This window comes from Centroberyx affinis, unplaced genomic scaffold, assembly GCF_046629955.1.
Source record: "Centroberyx affinis isolate AG114_WGS23_722 - 3 ecotype Tasmania unplaced genomic scaffold, CSIRO-AGI_Caff_v1 ptg005354l_1, whole genome shotgun sequence".
Classification (NCBI taxonomy): domain Eukaryota; kingdom Metazoa; phylum Chordata; class Actinopteri; order Beryciformes; family Berycidae; genus Centroberyx; species Centroberyx affinis.
In genome coordinates this window covers 67,354-89,176 of record NW_027282674.1, presented here as the reverse complement: position 1 = coordinate 89,176, position 21,823 = coordinate 67,354, and the positions used below count along the sequence as shown (strand labels likewise).

General features: G+C 42.4%; 1 protein-coding gene across 1 annotated transcript in view; it reads left to right on the top strand.

The window, feature by feature from the left end:
• The window catches only part of LOC139667189 (astrotactin-1-like), a gene marked incomplete at its 5' end in the record, with an annotated part of 39,696 nt that overhangs the window by 15,428 nt on the left and 2,445 nt on the right, over window positions 1-21,823 (top strand). The window contains 3 exons of the mRNA XM_071546615.1: window positions 10,326-10,419; window positions 13,163-13,263; window positions 15,740-15,923. Coding sequence (XP_071402716.1) covers window positions 10,326-10,419; window positions 13,163-13,263; window positions 15,740-15,923 — 379 coding nt within the window. The remainder of the gene's footprint in view (window positions 1-10,325; window positions 10,420-13,162; window positions 13,264-15,739; window positions 15,924-21,823) is intronic.

Here is a 21,823-nt window from a genome sequence, read left to right as displayed (position 1 = left end):
ACCGTTGTCTTTTGTAAGAGACAAACAGAGCACACCACTGCCATAAAGTTTGGTCCGGTGGGGTTTATGTTCTCCATTCATCTCAAAGTGTGGTCCAGCTGGATTGATAGATAGATGAAATTATGGCCAGTAGAGCAATGGCCATGTGGCTGATTTTTTTTTTTTTCTTCTGAGCTGATGGAAAGAGAGACATGAGATAAAACGTTTCAAAGAGTAACATACAGACAAATAGAGATGGTGGAGATGGATGGATTCCCATTTTGTCAAACAACTGATTTCTGTCCTTTTCTTGTTTTCCTGTCCTTTCCTCTGAAGTCATCCGTCGCAGTATACAACTATAGTGAAACCACATTATGGCAGACTATTTACTGAGCCTCAGTACATCTTTATTTAACCTAAGTAAATGTCATAAAATTCAGATTCAGAAGGTCACAAGTAAATATTGTATTATATGAAAGGAAAAAAAGTAAATAACCAGGTTTCAGATGACATTTTGTTTCATTTTCCCATGTTGAATATTTAATATTTAGATTTAAAATGGATGGATGACAGATAGCTCTATCAACACGTTGTTGTTGTTGTTGGCTCTTACCTTTACCCATGTACTGTATTTTTTTTTTTTATTTATCTTTTGCACATTTTCAGATTTTTTTTGTTTGTGTTTTATTAGTATCCCAGATTTCCATGAGAGTCAAAATGACCCTCATTCATTTGAATGTAAAACACTGTATATATATATACACACATATATATGGGTGTGTAGTAGTGTGTCACATGGTCACATGGTCACATTGACTCATAGGTATATGTTCATAGGATGTGTGAGTATATCTGTGCAAAGTGCCATGCGTTTTGGACTTTGCCTTTCTTAGAGAGAGATAGTAGAATAAGTATTTAGTTTTGTCATTGACTTTCATTATATTTGAATACATTGATTCCAAGGCTGTGTGTACTCGTAACACTGTGGAATAACAGTGTTTTTTTAAAGACTGCAGCAGTTCAGGGAATCTTTATACCAAAGGATATTCATTGGACCAAGGCTTTTCAGGAATTTAATCATGAAATATACAAAAACATTGCAACCTTTTACCTTAGACTCTGAATATTCTTCAATACTAAAAAGGACGTTGTATCCACATACGGTAGCCAATTTGAAAAATTCCTTCAAAATTGTATTCAGGCCCATGCAGAAATCACTGTTATCATCAAAAATGTTTTAAAAAAAATGTTCAGTGTACACCGTGCTTTACATATGATGTAGTGTAAGAAAGAAGCTGAAGTGACAAATAAACATAATTGTGACTCCACAGAGAGCTTTTATTTTGAAAGAGGAGCAGAGCGTCTTGCACTATATTCATCGATATGTGTGTAAGTATAGCTTTGGTAGCTTTTCACTATGTGTGCAAATGTAAACAAATGCGGAGCTGAAACAAAGTACAATGCAGCCACAAACTGCAGCCAGGCAGTATACAATTGCCTGCTCTTTGACATACTGTATGTTTTTGTCACTTTGAAAAATGTATAGGAATTCTTTGATTGATCATCATAGCCTATGTGGATAGCAATTCACTTAGGGTTTTTAGGCGAGTCAGTATACCAGAAAACCAACCAATATTCACTTTTCTGTCATTACTCCAATGCAGGCAGTGGAGTAATGACCACATTCCCTCCGTGGTTGATCGATCTTTTATGGCAGCGGTTCTCAATGTGGGGTCTGGGGACCACCAGGGGTCCTTGAGGTGGTTCTAGGGGGTCCCTAGCAAATTGGTGAATTGTTAAACTTCACCATTATTTCATTAACAAGAAGTTAACACAATTAGAGAATGTAGAAGAATGACTGTTTTCATCATAGTTTCTCTGTTATCTCTCTACCTGCAATACAGATAGTCATGGAATTCTGGGCAAAATCATATCTAACAATAAAAATATTCTCACATTTGGGTCCGAGAGACAAAATCTCATCAAATGGGGGTCTGTGGCTCTAATGTGGATTAAATTAAGGGTCCTTGATATGAAAAAGGTTGAGAATCACTGTCTTATGGCAATGTAGTGTCGAAGACTTGTTTCATGAATAAAGTCATGAAAAGCCTTGGTCCAAATGATAAGTTGTAAACATGCTTTTATAGAAAGATTCCCTGCATTGTCGCAGCCTTTGTGGCTGTAATGGAAATTGCCGGTGGCCGGTGGCAGCAACAGAACCGCGGTCAGTACCAGAATAACATTTACTGTCCACATGACAGTCTCAGCCAGCGGTCCAGGAGGAATCAGAGTCTGAACCAAGAGTTTAGGGTAGTCCTATTTTCAACGAGAGGGAAGGAGGGAAGGAAGGAGTTGTAGAAAGAGAGAAAGAGAGAGAGAGAGAGAGAATGAAGGCTTGTGAGAGAGGAGCGCTCAATGGAACTGAATTGAGAAGGGAACGACAGACAGATGGGAAGTGGGGGAAGGAGTGAGTGAGAGATGAAAGAAAGCAGAGCGCTGACATGTGGGCATGGCCCGCCGGTTTTTTGGTTTTTGTTTGTGTTCCTTTGCAGTTGTTTACGAGGATTCGACCGACACGTACGGGGTCTCTCGCCCCCCCCTTCTCACGCGTTGTATAATCGATCGTCCGCCTTCGCCCCCGAGGCGTTCCGTTCTTTTTTTTTTATTGACGCATTTCCCTTTGGCAAAAAATTCGCCGGCAGCGTGCGAAGCCCTCCGCCGGCAACTGCTATCAATTTGGTCCCGACGCACTTCCATCAAATTATAAACCGATTTATCGCCCCTGTGAAGATATAATGGAAGGTAATGTTCTATGAGTTATACCGCCGTGACGCAAATGGCAGCTAGGCAGCGCACGTACCAAACAGCAACCGGGGTGGGGGGGGGGGTGGGGGGGCAGAAAGAGCGCACGCAGGCTGGAGCGCTCTTCCTCCGTCTCTTCACGCAAGGCCGCTTTTCGCAACGACACCCTCCCGCCCTCCTCCTCCTCCTCATCTTCCTCCTCCTGCTCCTCCTATTCAACAATTACCCCTTTATCTCCGATGGGATGTTGTTCTTCGGGAGTTCAAAACAATCCTCTCCATGTGGCCAATCATCGGGGTCTGGTAGTGGTTGCGACCAGCGTCGAAGTGCCAAGAAGCAACAGTGAGCGTTTGTCGGTAATCTGTTGTTGTTGTTGTTGCCGGTCTCTTTGCCTTTTGTTCAACGGAAAGGTAGACAACCAAGTCCAGATGTTATTTGTTAAGGCTTTCGCTGCCAAATATGTGTGTGTGTGTGTGTGTGTGTGTGTGTGTGTAGCTGCCAATTACGGCTAGTTACAAGGAAGCTGTCTGCTTTAACCGAAGTGGTCGAATTCCCATGCAACCCATAGTGAGACTTGTAATAGGATGGGGAATGGAGAGTATTTAAGCTGAAATGTTTACCTTTTCAGGAACAAGACTGTGTGTGTGCGTGTGTGTGTGTCTCTCCCTCTCTTTGTCTCGCTCTCTCTCTTCCTCTCCTCCCTCTCATCTCTCCTCTCAGTTCATCAGGTTCAAGATATTTGCCTCTCGAAAACTAACTTCTGTTTTTGTGTGGTGGAGGACGGCCTTCGCTGTAATTCACTTTTGGAGAAGATTTTACATGTTACACTGAGATTTGTCTGGTTATTACATAAAATATTTTATACACCATGTTAGATTTACTTAAGGGCGACGCACATTGCTCCCACGCATTCGATACACGTGAAAATGTGAAAAAAAAGTTCACACGTGGGAAAAAAAACCGCTTCATCTAGAAACTGAAATTTCTTATATTTCTTGTATCTGAAGTAAAAACTGTCACATGACGAAGGCAACGTGAGAAAAAATGATTCACATGTGAAAACCAGAAAACACATATGCATTGAATTCACATTCACGTTCCCTTTTATGTAAGGGAAAGGGTATTAGCTCTTCCAGAAAGTAACACTTTTTTTCTGCATCATTCATGGGGAACGATTTGTAGGCTTGTGTTTTGTTTTTGTTTTTTTTAGTTAAGCATTAATTATAAGCAAAATTACAAGGAGGGCTCTTATCGTCTTATAAGTAAGGTAAGTGATGTGCCCGTTTCTGAGGCCTCTTTCTGGCATGTTAAGACGAGCCACTCTCAACACTCACACAAATTATAGCATATCTGAAAGTGCGTTCATTGACAGTTATTATTTATTATCAGAGCGTGACCTCTCTCGTTTTTCCATATCTAGATGACTCTATCTGCTGTCTGAGCTGCATTAAGATTCCACAGTAAAAACATTATCATCTTTAAAGCACCTGTCCTTTCCATTAAGAAGCAGAGAAAAACAGCAGCACATTGGCTGGAAGGGTCTACACACACACACACACACACACACACACACACACAGACACACACACACACACACACACACACACACTAAGGGTCCGGGCCTGCACAACTGAACTGACGACAGCAGGCACGGCTTCAAAAGGTGAGACATCCCATAACTCACATCAGTCTCCTGGCAATGGCTGATTTTTCCAACCAATCATACTCTAAGAATGCTGAGGGTAAACAACCCCAGCTGAATGACAAGTTCCTCAGAGTTGTGGCTCTCTCCCACTAAAACCTGGTTTCTACAAGCTTGTCTGCATGTGTGTGTGTGTGTGTGTGTGTGTGTGTGTGTGTGTGTGTGTGATGGCGGGGGTACATGTGCTTATTGCTCTGCATGGGACATGGAAACTAATTGTCAGAGTTAAACTGTGCATTTTTATTGATAGGTGACTCAACTACATCTCCGGTATTGTTAAAGTGACTATCCGCAAGATTCTTGTTTTTTATTTTGTTTTATTTTGGCGACACCTTTGGTGATAAGCGGTCATTGCTTTGGTGTTTTGCACTCAATGTCGGCACCATCCCAACATATTGTAATAATAAAGACACTCATATATCTTTTATCTTCTTATATTTATTCCAAACAAACTGCTGTTGTTGCTTCTGTAAACGTCCTGTGCCGCAGATGAAGACAGACCCCAGCAAATGTTAAGGTTTTCATTAACTGGCTATAGGCTGAATCACTATTGTATGGTATCAATCAGCAATGGAGAGGAGCAAAACACACATTTATTTGTATGAAAAAGTTGCGGATTGTTACTTTAATACATATCATCTCTATGTTAAAGTCAACCATAGCCAATCGGAGCCAAACCAAAGCAGTCAACCATATCCAAAGCCATTGCCAGCCTCTTAAATGCTACACACATGCCCTACATAAAAAGCTTGACACTTGAAATTCTAACCTGTGGCATGCATGAAAGTGGAATTTCATGGCACGGTTTACCTATTTCATTCAGTAGGTATTATGAGTAGAGAGACAGCACAAAAACCAGCAGATTAGTGCCTACAGCCATAACCTTTAAATTTTCAACATTTCATTTCATTATCATTTTGCCCCGTGTTCAGAGGGTCTCCCATAGTGGCTGCCTGAGATATTTGGCGCCTGTCCAGGATCCATCAGGGTCACCTCAGAATCTATCGGGCTTAGAAACCCCTGCCTCAGACAGATTTACAGATTTCCCTAAATAGACAGATTTACAGCACTTCCCAATTGAACCTTTAATGGTCCAGCAATGTCATCTTAGGATAAGCTGCTTGGCCTGCGCTGTCGAAATGAAATGCAGGATCATGTTCCTGAGGCTGTGGGAAGCACAGCCTGTTACACCTACTGAGCGAAAATACATTTCAATATGTTTTGAAAAATTCGAGCCGCTCGAGACGGGCTGAAGTTTTCCCTGCCAACACTTAGAGCGGGCACATCACTCGCAAGATGGGATAAATCATGAGACCCCTCGTTTTCCTTTTTTCCACGTGTTCGAAAATGTTATTCAGCCGCTGTTTTGCCATGGTCTGTAATCTGTTTACTGCATAAAAGACATATTCCTCTTTCACATTGCTCTATCTCGCAAAGCGCTGTATCAGAGACTGATACAATGAAAACGATGATTAATAATTGCGTTGGAATCCGCACCGCAGTGAAAAATGGTTTTGCTTCACGCACTGGGGCTCACAATAAATCGAGGATATCATTACTCTGTTACAGTTGTAGCATTCTTGGGGAGGCTTCTACATCTATCAAGAGGCAGCGCAAGCAAAACACTCCCATGGAAGGAAACTAGATTGTGCCCCGGGCAGAGTTTCACCGCGATGAAACGGCATCACGATCAAGCTTATAGAGATGGATCGTTGTGTGATAACGACACGTAGAAATACAAATGGAATCGGAATTCTTCACATGCCGTTTTCTTTGGACTTTTCAACTCCATATTAACCACCGCGGCCTGGCCAAGTCATTTTGGAGCCGCCATCACGGGTGAAGCTTTGCTCTGATTCGCTTCCAGAATCAATCTTTTTTTTTTTTTTTTTTTTTAGCTGTCTGTCAGCAATCAATGCTGTAGAGAAAGTTTTTTTTTTTTTTTTTTTTTTCCCCAGCATTGACTCATGTCCATAAATGCCATGGCAGCACACAGTGTTACACGTCTCCTTTGACAGAGATATTTGTCAGAGTCGAATTAGGTACGGTTTTAAAAACGGGTTTCTGTTCTTTCGGGCAGCGGGCCACCCACCTCAAGTGTTCCTCCTGTCAGGGCCGTGCACAGCGGGGCTCCTCAAACTGCTGGTAATGGGCCTCGTACAGCACTTCTGCTCCCTTTTTTTTTAGATGGCATATGGCAGAAAAGGATTCGACTGACAAGAAAGATGGAGAGCGGACGGACCCGCAGCGCAATGAGTTCGCGCACGCGCCGTACCCCTCCAGGACGTCCCGGGGGCGCTAAGCGTTTTCAGATGCCAGCGCCGCGTTTTAATGAGCCTGCGACTTGCGCTGGAACCCAGGCTCGTTAAAGTACCGCTCATGAAGTATTACATACACTGGTCATGGGGGGGGGGGGGGGACTTGAAAGAAATCGGCAGGCGATCCATTAATGTGTCCTGACCCATGGGATCAGCGGGCCACAGTGAGGCGTGACAGGAAAGGGCACAGAGGAAATTGTTTAACCCCTTTCTGTCCCGTGTGTTTAGATTAGAAGATTAGACTCGTGCTGTACCGATGGTTCAAACTCATATCGTAGAGCTTGTGCACATCCGTCCAAAGATCAAATCAGATTTATTGGTCACATACCAGAAGTGGGGACTTGGACTCGAGTCAGACTCAAGTCACAATTTAATTGCTTGAGACTTGACCTGATGCATGAAGAGAAGACTTGAGACTTGACTTGACTTGGGTTCTGGTGACTTGAGACTTGACTTGACTTGACTTCTGGTGACTTGGGACTTGACTCTGACTTGTACTTTGATGACTTGAAAAGGTTTCTAAAGTCTTGACTTGAGATCTTGTGTTTGTGTAAATGACTCAGATTGAAAGTGATGAGATTTGTTCCAGCAGACGACTGAATTTAAATTCTGTTTTCTGAATTTGTATGGAACGATTGAATTTATTGAAGTGGAAACTGATTATAGAAATCAAACTCATGATGCTCTTACCAAGTTTGTATCCTATTAAAACCATATTGCATTGAAAAGTCCTAGATATTTAGTTTTTTTTTTAAGATATAAAATTGATACTGGACTTGTTCTGACTTGAGACTTGACATTAATGACATGGACTTGACTTGGACTTGACTTGGTAATCTACATTTAGACTTGACTCTTGACTTGAGACTTGTGCCTCAAGACTTGAGACTGACTTGGGACTCAAGCAAAGTTGACTTGGTCACACCTCTGTCATACACTATCATACACAGTAGTGAAATGCTTAGAAGCAAGTCACATTCAGTCCCTGCAGCACGAGACAGTTCAGCGGCATAATACAGTAGCTAATATATTCACAAACCAAAAATATACACTGAATTCCTAATGTCGCAACGCATAGAGAGGCCTTAACTGCGTATGAAGATTGATGATAGTCCCGGTTTCCCCTTTCTAGAGCTCAACTTGCTCAGATACGGGCGATTTCCACGCTGCGTTCCCAACGGGGCTTCAAACACTGTTTCCTTTTTACACACTTCTTTTTTTTTTTTTTTTTTCGTTTTACGCGCCACACAGATATTCCGACCGCCTCCGCAATTAATATGCTAAGTGGTGCGAGGCCGCACAATGTCACTTTTCATTTTCATCTCTCGCGCTGTTTATGTCTTTCACCCGTCTGTCGGCCTCGGCGCCGGGTAAACACCGCTCACTGACAGCTGCCACGCACTTTCTCTTTTTTCACGCTCTCCCCTCTCCGCGATTCTCCCTCCTCGCTCTCTCTTCCTTCATGTTCCCTTCCCTCCTCTCTCTCTCGCCCTCTCTTTACATATATACTGTATATATGTCTCTTTTTTCCCCCCGTTCCCTCCTCCTTTCCTCCTCTCTCTCTCTCTATTCCTCTGTTGCTGATGTTTTCCCTGGCGCCTGGCTGACTGTTTACCAGCCGATGACCCAGGCCAGGGCTGACAGGAAAGACATAGGTGACCACCTTGGAGCACCCATCACTTCACACACACACACACACACACACACACAGGCACGCAGACACACACAGGCAAGGCTTTTGTGGAGGAAAGGCGCAGGTGACCACCTCGGAGCACCCATCACTTCGCACACACAAACACACACACACACACACACACACAGGCACTGCTTTTACGGAGGACAGACACAGGTGACAGCCTCGGAGCACCCATCACTTCACACAGCTACTGTATGCACATGCACACACCCTCACACACACACACACACACACACACACACACACACACAGGCTTGGCTTTTCCAAAGTGGAGGGTTTTTCCCCCTCCTAGTGAAACACACGGCCCCCGTGGCCAAATGCCCTTTTGACGTACGCAGAGCCAGCTGGGAAAACATAGCTGGCTGCCCGTGTCACCACCAGCCTGGGGAACAAGGAGGGAGCCCTGAAGAAGTGTGTGTGTGTGTGTGTGGAGGGGTGTGGGGTGTGGGGTGTGGGGTGTGGTGTGTGGGGGGGGGTCACAGGGGTTGGTTCTCTTTCCTGTCTAGGGCTCAGGTGAAGACAGGTACGATCCCTTACTTGGTCGTATCTATTCAATCTACTACAGTCATGAAGGGGAGATGTCCAGTAGTTTGGGATTTTTTTATTATTTTTTTTGATGGTTTTAAATTTTTATTTCAATTTCAATTTAGTTTCAGTAGGTTTTCAGTGTGGGTTTGGTAGTTTTAGCCTATTTCTTATTTGTTTATTCATTTATCTATCTATTTTATCCACAAATGTTTAGCTTCAGTTCCAGTTGTAGTATTTTTTATTTTTTATTTTTAAGGTATAATGAAAGAAGTTAAGCACAGGTATTTGTATATGTTTTACCAGAGGTATTGTTTAATACAAACAATAAATCATAATTTGTTTTACATTTATTTACATGAATTTTTCTGTCTTTTTTTTCTTTCTTTTTACCCTGCACATAAACATAAGGACAAAATTAAAACATTTTACATAGATTTTTGTTTTATTGAAGTCAGTTTCACAAGTACACAACAGGCACTTCACCCCCAGCTCCCAGGGTGAACGTGTGCAGCTGTGTGAATGTGAAGCAGGACATTGCTGGAAGGCCATGCATGCTCATTTGACTTTCCTTGGATAAATAAAAGCTTAACAAACTTGGGAGCGACTGAGTGAGAATGCTAAACGTATTTTAGGCGTACACATTGTCCAAAATTGTAGACAGAAAAAAACAGGGTTCATGTATGATATATGTTATGACTTGATTGATGCATGAATGAAAGGGAAGGCGAGTGTGAGAGTCTGTGCAACACTGCTTTCCTAGCATTATTTGGTGTTACTGCACATATCATACTGTGGCCAAAGCACTTCATATTTTACACCTATACCAAACATTTAAAATATGTCAGGTCTGATGTGAATAATTACTGCTGTTCATGCCTTAACACCCAGAAACTAATTACCTGACCATGGTTATACCTGATCATCCAGTAAACTGATTCTCAACATTATATCATTTAGCTATCTTTTATAGAGAAAAAACCTTCTCAGACAATAGACTTCAGTCACTACTATAATCTGCCAATCTGGTGTGGAATATCTACAGTTCTGGCCTTATTAGGGGTTTTAGTGGAATAATGTAAGAAATCCCACTTACATGAAAAATGAATTCACACTTTGGCATCAGCACTGGAACTCTCCAAAACAGTTTGCAGACGTGCTCACAAGACTGTGAACTGCAGCTGAACTTCTCACTTTGTTTTCACATATATAGGTTTATACTTCTACTGTTTAGTACAGTTTTTCCAGCCGTGAATTATGCCTTTTTAACAGGACTGTGTTTATCTCTGCCGTCCCCCCACAGAAACCCTGTTGAGCTTTGTGGACGACATCCCCGACCTCCTGACCTCCTCCATCAGCATGATCGTCCGCTGTCTGGAGCCCGACACCACATACATGTAAGTTCACAAATGAAAAGTTAACAGCTTGTCCCCCCTTTTTTTTTTTTTTTTTTTTTTGCGTGAACAAAATGTAACTTAAAACTGACCCAGTCCCCAGATCTCAATCCAAATGAGCATTTATGGGAGATGCATTATGGGATTATATTTTATGTTGTATGTTCTTTTATTTTGACAGTTACCTATATCAATACCCAATCAAGATCTGAACAACTTTAGGGAGAAACAATCAGTCAACTTCTAAAAAAACTTGTCAAATAGTGTCAGGATTTTGCAAAGGACTAGGACTATGAACCCATTTTACAGGGTCAAATGCACCTTAGGATGCAAACATTGTTCCCTCATGATGTTCTCATATTCATATATATATATATATGATAATGCCCCCATACACACTGCTGAACAAATTCAAAAGTGGTTTCATGAACACTAGGATGAAGTCAAACTCCTTCCATGGTCTCCCCAGTCACCAGATCTAAACTTCATTAAACCTTTATTAAACATGATTGATGTGTCTCACTATAGCATGGCTGAATTAATTGAATTTCTGCTGGAAAAAAAAAGTATGATGTTTACTATAAATATACCGCATTTATGTCAACCTAAAAACTTTTAGGTGGGTTTACCCTCCACTACATCCTCTCTTATGGGGAGATTAATACGGTTCCTTAGTTACTCTACAGTAATTACATTTGTCTTGTAAAGTATTTTTATTCTGCAGGATATAGCTATACAGTAGGCTCGTAGGTTACATGTAAATTACTAGTTCACAGTCTGAGGTTATCAGTCTCTCTCCACATGTTTTTTGAACTCCTCATGTGAAAAGGGAAAGCCTGTCCTTCCACTCTGCATGTGTGGGCTCACTGTCGTAAAAAACTAGGCATGGTGAGGTTATGCCCAAGTGGAATCCTTGCATAAAAACCACTGGTTACGTGTGCGTGTGTGTGTGTGCATGTGTGTGTGTGTGTGTCAGTGCATCTAAGACACCTGAGGAAGTACGGCTCCTGTTTTGAAAGTGCATCTGCAGACAGCTGAGTGCTAATGGTAAAAACAATAAAGGATAAACCTTGGATTTTATTTCAGTTTATATTCAAATGGTGCTTGGTGTGTGTGTGTGTGTGTGTGTGTGTGTGTGTGTGTGTGTGTGTGTGTGTGTGTGTGTGTGCGCTCAAGGAGTCAAGGAGTTTAACAATGTGATGTAATGACCAAGAGGTAGTACTTTCTCTGACCACACACATATGCACACACACACACACACACACACACACACACACCGGATGCTCAGATGCTCTCCACACATGCGGCCACTTACCTCATAGACAGTCTGCCAAGAGGGAAGCCACACACACATCACAGAGAGAGAGAGAGAGAGAAAGAGAGAGAGATGGGAAAGAGACGAGAAAGAGTGAAAAAGAGAGAAAGGGGGGGAAAAAGGGAGAGGGAAGGAAAGCGAGAAGGAGCAAGAGAGAGAGAAAGAGCAGGGGCAGCAACAGAAAATCAGAGGTGAGAGGGAGAGAAGGAGATTGAAGGATACGGAGTGAAAAGGAGAGCACAGGACGGCAGAGAATGAGAGCGAGAGAGAGAGACAAACAGAAGTGAAAGGGAGAAAGGAAGAAAGAAAGAAGCGAGGCCCGAGGACGGAGCCTCTTCAAGCACTCTTGATGCGTGTGGACTGAGCAGGCGGCACACATGTCCTTTTAATCCCAGCATCAGTCATTCATCTCCCCACCCTCACTCACTCACTCACACATTGCATTTTCTATACAGATGGGGCTGCTGCAGAACCTGAGAGCGTAGGGGGGAAATTTTGTGGTGGGGGAATTAACTAAATAGATGAGTTCAGTATGTATGTACAGCCAGTGCAGACAAGAGGTTTAAGTGTTATAAAGTTAGTGTAGTTAGTTTAGAAAGTCAGAGTAACATCCCTCAGGTCTGCATATTAGCACCAGTAGAGCCCTAATTATCCTTGTGAATTGTTTCTTACTATCAATAACGCCTTGCATTGTAAGTGCTGCCAGTGGGAAACGCCTTGATAACTCATCTCTGATGTTTTTTTTTACCTTGAATAATATTGAATCTCATTATAATTTATCAAAAGCTTGATTCACTATACTGCAATGTCTCCAGGTTGACAATAAAAATGTACTGTAAGGCCTATTTGTATTAGAATAGATAGATGCTGTAGACAGACAGGCAGACATACTGTATATATATATATATATATATATATATATATATATATATAGACAGCTGATTGATGGATGGATGGATGGATTGACTGATTGTTAAATTTATCTATTCATTTCCTATCAATTCCTTTTTTGTATGTGGTTACCCCATCCTATGGTGAAAGCTGCAGGTGGATGCAGTTTGTCCTTTTGGTCACTAGGTGGAGATATTCATCCAGTGAAATGGTAATGAGCCTCATACCATTAGTTTTGTAAATAACTGCTTATTGTCAGTCTTGTGCCAGCATTAATGAACGCATTAATAACACAGGCTCTCATCTGAAAGAAGAGGAATCTTTTCATTAAATGCAGGACAACTGCAGGACATACAGCAGCTGCTCACTCTCAGTTGTTTGCTGCTAATTTCTTTCTTTGCCGGAGATCCAAGTTATTGATTTAGTTTTGGCCTTTTTGAACACATTTATTAGAGTGAAGATTAGACTGCATTCTTGTCACATGGCAGATCATTGACTGACTGACTCTGTGTGTGTGTGTGTGTGTGTGTGTGTGTGTAGGTTCCGGCTGTGGGCAGTAGACAACACAGGGCGCCGATCGAGTCCAAGTGAGGTCACCATCAAAACTCCTTGTCCAGCTGTGGATGACGTCAAAGCACAAGGTGAGGAAAGAGACATAGACGAAGATCATAAAAGTGAACCGACGTCTCAGTATAAATCACAGGTGGCTGAGGAATTCAGGCACACATGAATGAGTTCCATTTCCCAGCACTGTGAACGTGCTTGAGCTAATTGTGACAAGTAAAGGCTTTCCATTTGCACTGTGCCACAATTAAAATGCAGGCAATTAAAATGCATTGTTAATGCTGTTGCATCACACAATGAGATGCACATGTGAAATAGTTGTGTTGTTTATTACCAGTGAAGCATTTTATCTGAACAGTCATTTAAAGAAGACAGGAAAGATGTTTCCACTCCACTATGACACCTCTTAAAAAGAGTCTTAATTTCTGTATTTTCAGTGTAGTACTAACAAAATATAAGATTAAATATGAGGCATTATGCATTAATCTTTTTAAAGCACTTCACTGGATTTTTTGGAGTTTATTCCATTGGTCTCCTTGGCACCAAAATCATCTCTTTGTCTCTGGTAGTTAGCTCTGTCTGGTGCACATGCTAACGCTTTAGCATACAGTATGTTAAGTAATCAAAGCGATTAGCATTATCCAAAGCATGAAGATAAACCTTTTAGTAAACTAAAGTTGGTGTTGGTTTTTATTCTATGGTCTGTAGATTCATAACCTCTGAAAATAAAATCTCAATCTTCATCATTAGTGAAGTCCACAACGACTCAACAGGGAAAAAACTTCATGCACTTCCTGTGTAAACAAAACAAGCTATGCTATCTCTCTTCTGCCATTGATTCTTTTTGTCAAATATTCAATCTATTTTATCAGTCCTATAAACCAGTGATTCTCAACCTTTTTCATATCAAGGACCCCTAATTTAGTACAAATTAATGCCACGGACCCCCATTTGTTGAGATTTTATCAAATCTGAGAATATTTTTGTTGTCAGATATGATTTTGTCCGGAATTCCATGACTATCTGTATTGTAGGCAGAGATAACAGTGAAACTATGATCAAAACAATCATTCTTCTACATTCTCATTGTGTTAACTTCTTGTAAATGAAATGATGGTGAAGTTTAACAATTCATCAGTTTGCTGGGGACCCCCTGGAACCCCCTCAAGGACCATTGGTGGTCCCCGGACCCCACGTTGAGAACCACTGCTATAAACAAGCCTGGCATATTTAGACGCATCATTAAAATTATCTCACCATCCAGCCTTAGAGCTGCTTTAGGCTAAAGCTAGTGACCAATGATTACTTAACATACTGTATGCTAAAGCGTTAGCATGCGCCAAGGACAGACTTATGATCTATCGGAGACACAGAGATGATTTCGGTGCCGATCCTCTCATCACATATTGGGTAAGGTGACTAATGGGCCAAACTCCTAAAAAAAAAATAGGCCTAAGAGCCCATGAAACAGAAATCAGAGCTCAGTTCATGACATATTGCTCCGATAAAAAAGGGAAATATGTGTAGGAGTTATGCAAGTTGAATAGTGGGAGGGCGCATCATCTCGGTGCTAATGGCTGCCAAATGCTCCAGGGCAGCAAGTCTTTACACAGTATTTGAAGAGGTGGCAATAAAAACAAAGATGCTTTGATGAAATATGATTGTAGTCAAACAGATTTCATCACTGTACTTGGAGCCTAGCTGCTTGTTCCTTTTTGAAAGCACTAGCACGCTAACCTGTGGTTAAGATGAACTGCAAGAGGATAAATGCACCTTTGATATGACACCCCACCACAGCACCTTAAGGTGACCATGGGATGTAAACTACTGTACCCTTCATAGAGTATTTACAGGGGGAATTACGAATAATGGTTTTAGGCACAAATTTCTCATAGCCATATATGTATTTTTTTTTTTTATTTGCCTGTGCGGTACATCATTTGACAACTCAAGTATTTTTTTTTTTACACTGTAACTACAAGAAAATGGAGCTAGTTTAAAACTTATTTTAATCTCATTCTACAGTGCTGACCTGCCCTATATGTTTCAGAAGAGATAACAGTTATCTATCTATAATAATAATGATCTGTAAGGGTGTTGTGCAGTTGAAGGGGGTAAATATCATCATAACTATTATTTCCTTGCGTGATTTTGATCACCTAAGGTCTCAGAAAAGTCATAGAGGGGCATTTTGAAAGCTTTGATATTTCAGTTTTAAAACTCAAACCTGCAGCAGCTTGGCCTTTCTACAGTTAACAGTAATTATTTGTCGTGTAATATTTAATATAAGGTGATATATGCAATTTAGTGGATGTTTAATTACTGTCTCTGGAGCAGGAGTATGCGGCAGACTTGTGGACATATTGCAGTTTAATGAGTATATCGGCTGTACATATGGTGTTACATTATCCATATAGCTATGAATGAAAGATCCTTTGGTATACAGCATCACACACGGGCCGGGTCGGGAAACATGAGCTGTGCTGTGTGCAGTTCACCGGCTCGTGTAGCTTTAAATTGCTGACCTCTGATTGTCTTTCCCCCCCCCTCCAGAAATAGCCGATAAGATCTATAACCTGTTCAACGGCTACACCAGCGGTAAGGAGCAGCAGACGGCCTACAACACGCTGATGGACCTGGGCGCTCCCACGCTGCACCGCGTCCTCTACCATTACAACCAGCGCTACGAGAGCTTCGGGGAGTTCACCTGGAGGTGTGAGGACGAACTAGGACCCAGGTGAAGTTGGCCTTTAGCTTCTCTGCGTATTTGTCCTTTTGGATGGACTATGGGTCGGTCTCCAGCCATCATATCTCAGATACCACCGAACAGATTTCGATTAAAAACTCGGGGGAACGATGCATCTCACCTCTGCGTTTTCAAAATTGCACTCATTGGCCCAAGGGGGGAGCTACAATTACAGATCAAAACAAGGTGACAAATCTGTTACTAATTTCATTTGGGGTGGGGAAAAAAGAATAGCAACTGGTTCGTTTTCAAAAATACATCAAAATGAATAATAAATTTTTACTGCCTTGAGGCCTGAAATGAAAAGGCATTATATCTGACTTTTATCACTTTCATTTGGATAAAGTAACCATAAAAATCAAGATAAAAACAAAACATACTCATTTCTGACAGTGCAATCACCTTTTTGCTTTGATCCCAGCTACGATGACGAATGAAATCGACGTTATGCGAATTGAGGTTATGAGACTCTCAAAAACGCTCTATCTATCAGAATTCCAAAAGACAAGCATGAAAAGAAGATCCATTCGAATATCGTGTAGACTAAAGCCCTGTTCGGATGGGACTACTTTTAACGTAACGGAATTGTTAACACAGAACATCTGTAACGCTAATGACCAATTTGCACGAGATAAGAGGTCTCTGTAATCAGTCTCCGAAATTACAGAGATGGAATCGTCTGACATGCTCAAACGATGTCAATACAGCTTGGGTGCAACTGTACCAGAGTTGAGACTTTGGGGTAAAGTCTCAGGTAACAGAGGGTTTTTACAGGCCCGGGCGCGTGCAGTCAGTCAAAATTACTGTCACGGCAGATTCGGACGGGGGACTAAAATTACAGACACGCTCCAGCAGTGATTACATTACCCCACCTCCCCCCTGTACAACTAATCCCGTACAAACAGGGCTCCGGCAGAATCATCCCTCGCAACCCCCCCCCACCTACCTGTAGAAGCCTTGCTCCATACCATCAAGCATCCGGATCAAATCAAAACTCATGCCACTGATTTCTCTCTGTAAAGGTTAAGAACCCAGACACTGCTGCCATAGACTCATGCTACCCCGTTCCCCAGTTTCGCACGACCAAAAATCCTGTTTTTTTTTCCGATAAAGACTGCGAGCCTTGAAAGAGGACGGCCTCCTCCTCTCCTTTAAAAAAAAAAAAAAAAAACCCCAAACACTCAATTCAAACAAAATCAAGAGGGGCTGTAATCCTATCAAGCTAAAGCATTTCCTTCACACGTTTTTCCTCAAAGCGCTTTCTTGTGCGTTAAGTTGTTCCAGAGACACCTTTTTTTTTTCTTTTTTTTTTTCTTTTTTCTCCTCCCCCGGCACAATTACACACACACACATCCTTCAGTGGGCCCGCGCGGCCAAGTCTCCATGGCAGCGCGGCCCGTTTCGAAGCCCCCGTGGTGTCCGACTTTTTGTTTTTGATTCTCAAAGGTGGGCAGATGTCCTGCTTCCCCGGCTTCCAAGGGGCTGTCTTTGATTGCGCGCGGTTGTTTGTGTGAATTAGAGTTAGGGGGGATATTCATTCGGAGTGACTGGGGAGCGGAGTGAGCTTAACCCCCGTGACATCACCGGGGTCCATTTAGCGGAACGCGCAAACCAGGAAGGGCCCCAAATTCCCCCCCCCCCCCCCCCCGAACCTAGGATAAGTACCCATAATGTAAAATTGTAGCTCAATGTTTTATAAACAGAGCCATGTGTCCAATATAAAATACAGTTATAAACGGCAGTCGGCGGTACATGGTTTCACTTTGGCAGGTGAAACTGATTAGCCGAGCCTCCCTTAACTCTCACTCCCCCTCTCCCCCCCCCCTCTCCCTCTCTCTCTCTCTCTCTTTGTCTGCGGGTTTCCCCACCCACCCCTAAATGAAAGGTTGTTTTTAATCGGGACCATGCTGGAAAGAGTTGATGTAATTGAGGGAGTTGCTTCTGAAGTGTTCCATTAAAATACACTTACATTAACAGCCCCCCCCCCCCCCCAATTTAGTTAAAGGGAAGGGATGATTAATGTTAATAAAAAGCACCTCAGAAGAGGGAAACCGGTAGAGAGTAAGTGCATTCGAGGTGAGGGCTGGCGACCAAGGGAGGAAGTATAAACACGGGGGTTTTGTTTGGCCAAGTCATTAAATGAACATTAGGCTTTTCCGACGGATCTGGTTCGGTGTCAGGACGGGGGTCTTTGTGCCGTACCTCAGGCGGCGCTGTGCACTCCTCGGGTCGTTAGCGGGTGGTAAAGGGTCGACGGCCCCCCGCGACTCCGGTGTTGTGATTGTCGGAGCGCGCTGACAACGTCTCTGGCAGCCCCGCGGCCGCTCGGGGACGTGACGTTATCCGACCACTGGGAAAAACAACGGCTGGTCACATGCCAGGCCCCCCCCCCCCAAAAAAAATACCACAGATGTCATTTTTTTTAGCAAAGCGAAACAATCTTGACTTTTCGAGCCGCGGAGGACGCCGGCCCAATGTTGACGTTGGCCCCGCTTTTTCGCGAAAGCACCTAAGATCAGTACGCATCGGGAGAGGTCTCGATTCCACTGGCTCACAGCGGAGCAGAGGTTGAATTTGCAGTTAATCAGCTAAATCTGATTTTTGACTTGTTATGTTTCAGATTTGGTTTTTATATTAAAACATGAAGAAAAAAAAACATTATCGGGGTCAAATTTTTTCTGTTAATCTTGCCAGATTGATCATCCAAGTGCTTTGCACACCATATATTCTAAGCCCATGGTCATCCCTATAATAAGAGTTGGCCCTGGGATTATTTTACACTCCTCATTCTAATCCTAAACCTAACCCTCCTCTCTGCCTAACCCAGGGATTAAATCAAGTTCAGACCACTTTAAAGCTTTTTTTTTTTTTTTTTTTTTTTAATGCAAAAATACACTCGTTATCAGCCTAAATCATAAAGTGGGGCTGCAACAGAGAAGACTCCCATCCCCACTAACTGAGACTCTGGAATCGCTCTGTTTGCACAATATAGCACAGTTACAGGTATTACAAAAATATAACATATCAGTATATATGCAGTATATGTAAAGAGGAGAGGGGTATGGGAAACTGAAGAAAGCAGATATATACATTTATAGCAATACTATGTGCAAATGTGCATTGCATTTACTTTAACAAGGTCATAGCAGGCCATACTTATGCGCAGAAAGGAAACCCCACCAGTGTCTTAATCGTCATTGATCTAAAAGTAATAATCATTAAGTCCCTTTTTGTTTGTTGCTCGTTCTTAAACCACTGTTTCTTTGGCCTCTAGAGAAGGAATATACCTCTCATACCCAAACAACAGGGATCTGTGGTAACGCCGACAGTAAACAACAGAGCAGACAGGCTTGGCTCTAGTGCATACAGTACACACACTTATAGACACACATGTGCAGACTACAGACACAACTGCTGCACACACACACACACACACACACAGTCTGATCTCCCCCCCCAAACAGCTAGACTTGTTATGAAGGGCTCCAATTCCCGAGTTCCCCTGTCACAAACAATGAGGACCCTATAAAGTTGATTTTCATTAGCTAGTCAAAATACAGATAATAAGGCCCCTGCCCGGGCCCCGGCTCAATGTAAACTCCTTTCGGCCAAGTAAGCAATATCGGGGAAACAAATGAATGAAGCAATGCGGCTTTATCTCTTCTTTGTGGCAGCTGATATTCAGATCTGCTGTTTTTAGAAAACGTATCGCATCGCGCTGACGGGAGCGTCTGGCATCGGCCGGGGGACATTTTTTGTTGCCTTTTTTTTTTTTCGTGCAACATCGCGTGACGTTTTTTAACTGAAAACATAAACTCACCCAAAACGTCTGTCTCTCCAAACGCCTGACACTTCTCCTCCCCGGGGCCCAGGCCTTGTCATCGCCAGGGGAGTACCCATCATCGAAGGCATGCCGCTTGGCTGTTGACTTAGAAACGCTAGCTGTTTTTGGCCGGGGGCCCCCGGGGGAGAAAATCCTCGATCCTCACCATTTCAATCCCCGACCGTGTCCTTGGTTGGACTCCGTGCCCCGTGATGAACTGAAAAAATATTTGATTTTTTGGGGATTTTTTTTTTTTTTTTTTCTCTACGACGAGTCTCTCTAATCAGAGGAGGGCTCGCGATAAGTATTGTTATGGTTGGAGTTTCTCTCAGGAAATCATAATCATAATCACTGCAGACTGTTTACTTTGCTCTTGGATTTTTTTTTTTTTTTTTTTTTTCCTTTAGACGAGGAGGAGGGGGGAAGGACAAAAATACACATACAGTTAAAGCAGGAGTGCTTTTCAGCTTCTCATCCAGCAGTGATTTATTGGTTTCTGTGATATTAGAGAGTGAAGAGAAACATTTACGCAGAAATGTACTCTAGTGAAAGTATCCCATTGATGATACAACGCGAGTACAAGTAGAAGAAGTACGTGGTTATGAATGTACTTAACAGTTAAAAGTAAAACGACCTCCTCTGCCCTTGCCAGGAGAAGTTAGCGGCCCGGGGAACTACTGTGATTGGGTCCCGTCAAACTCAATATACAGTAGTACTGAAGTGACTGAGTGCTTTTAGCAGCTGGTAACTATAGTCAGTTTGTCCTTTCCTCCAGTTTATTCAATCGGAGAAGGGCAATCTTTCATGAACTGATCATAAAAAAAGAAACACTGAGCTGCAGAGGTGCATGTAGTGAAGAATAAAATTGTTTTTTTTTCTTTGAAATGCAGTGATTTAAAGCGTACAGCTCCCATTCAGGACAATATATTTGCTTATAAATATGTGGGTACAGGAGCAAGGGTAATTTTTGACTTTAACATCTTCAAAATCCCAGAATCTACGGTTAATAATGGCTGAATATTTAATATTTTTTGTTTACAAGGAATATGCCACCCCCTTTCCCGCCCATCTCATGTTACCCACACAATCCACAATCCGGTTTTCAAACAACTGAGGAAAATTAAGTCTTTTTGTCCGTATTTTTTTTTATCTTAAAAGCTCCATCCGGTTGTCTTTTTCTATTTCTGATTACCTGACACTGTTCAAACGTTGTGATACGTGTGTGTGTGCATGCGTATGCACCTTGTCGTGAGGTTGTGGGTTTAAATGTGACTATGTAAGTATGTATGCGTGTGTGTGTGTGTGGAATGCAGCTGATTGTTCCCGGTTGTTCAGCCACACGAAAGTTGGGGAGTGTGGATGTATGTGTGTGTGTGCGTGCGTGTGTGTGTGTGTGTGGGCTCCTTACTCGCACTGTACCTTGGAAACCATTTTCCACTCCTATACATGCGCGCGGATTTATGGTGACAACCGTTGCTATTTGGAGCCCCGTGAAACGTTCCTCCGCCTTCCTGAAAAATTAAAGCATAACAAACCGCATATTTTTTTGGCTTTGTTTTAAGCAAATAAATATCCCGATTCCCCCCCCCCCAAAAAACCGCTGCAATCTGTGGCAAAATATTAGGAACATAAAGAGGTTTCAGAAAAATGATATGAATGACAGCATGGCAGCACATCGCTACGACCGACACAGGGGCTCTTGTCTGAAGACAGACTGTCCGAGAAGACTGACATCATTAAAATTCCATTAAGTTATTTTTTCTGCGGAGCTTCCAGGGCAGAGGATACATTATATTGTGGCTGCTGAAGCTGCTATTACTAGACAGGCATGTGCAAAAGGGGATGTTGCCCTGCTGAGTGTCCCAATATACACATGACATTCCCAATACACTCACATTCCAAAAATAATCCAATATCATATGCATAATACTGAGACTGCTATTCTTCCTTATTGACCAGGCAATTACAGGGAGGATGTTGCCTTCTCAAGTATCTCTATATATGTAAAATGGTGGAGGGATGCCAGAAATAATGCAAAATGTTATATTGAAGCTCTTCTGATATGCCA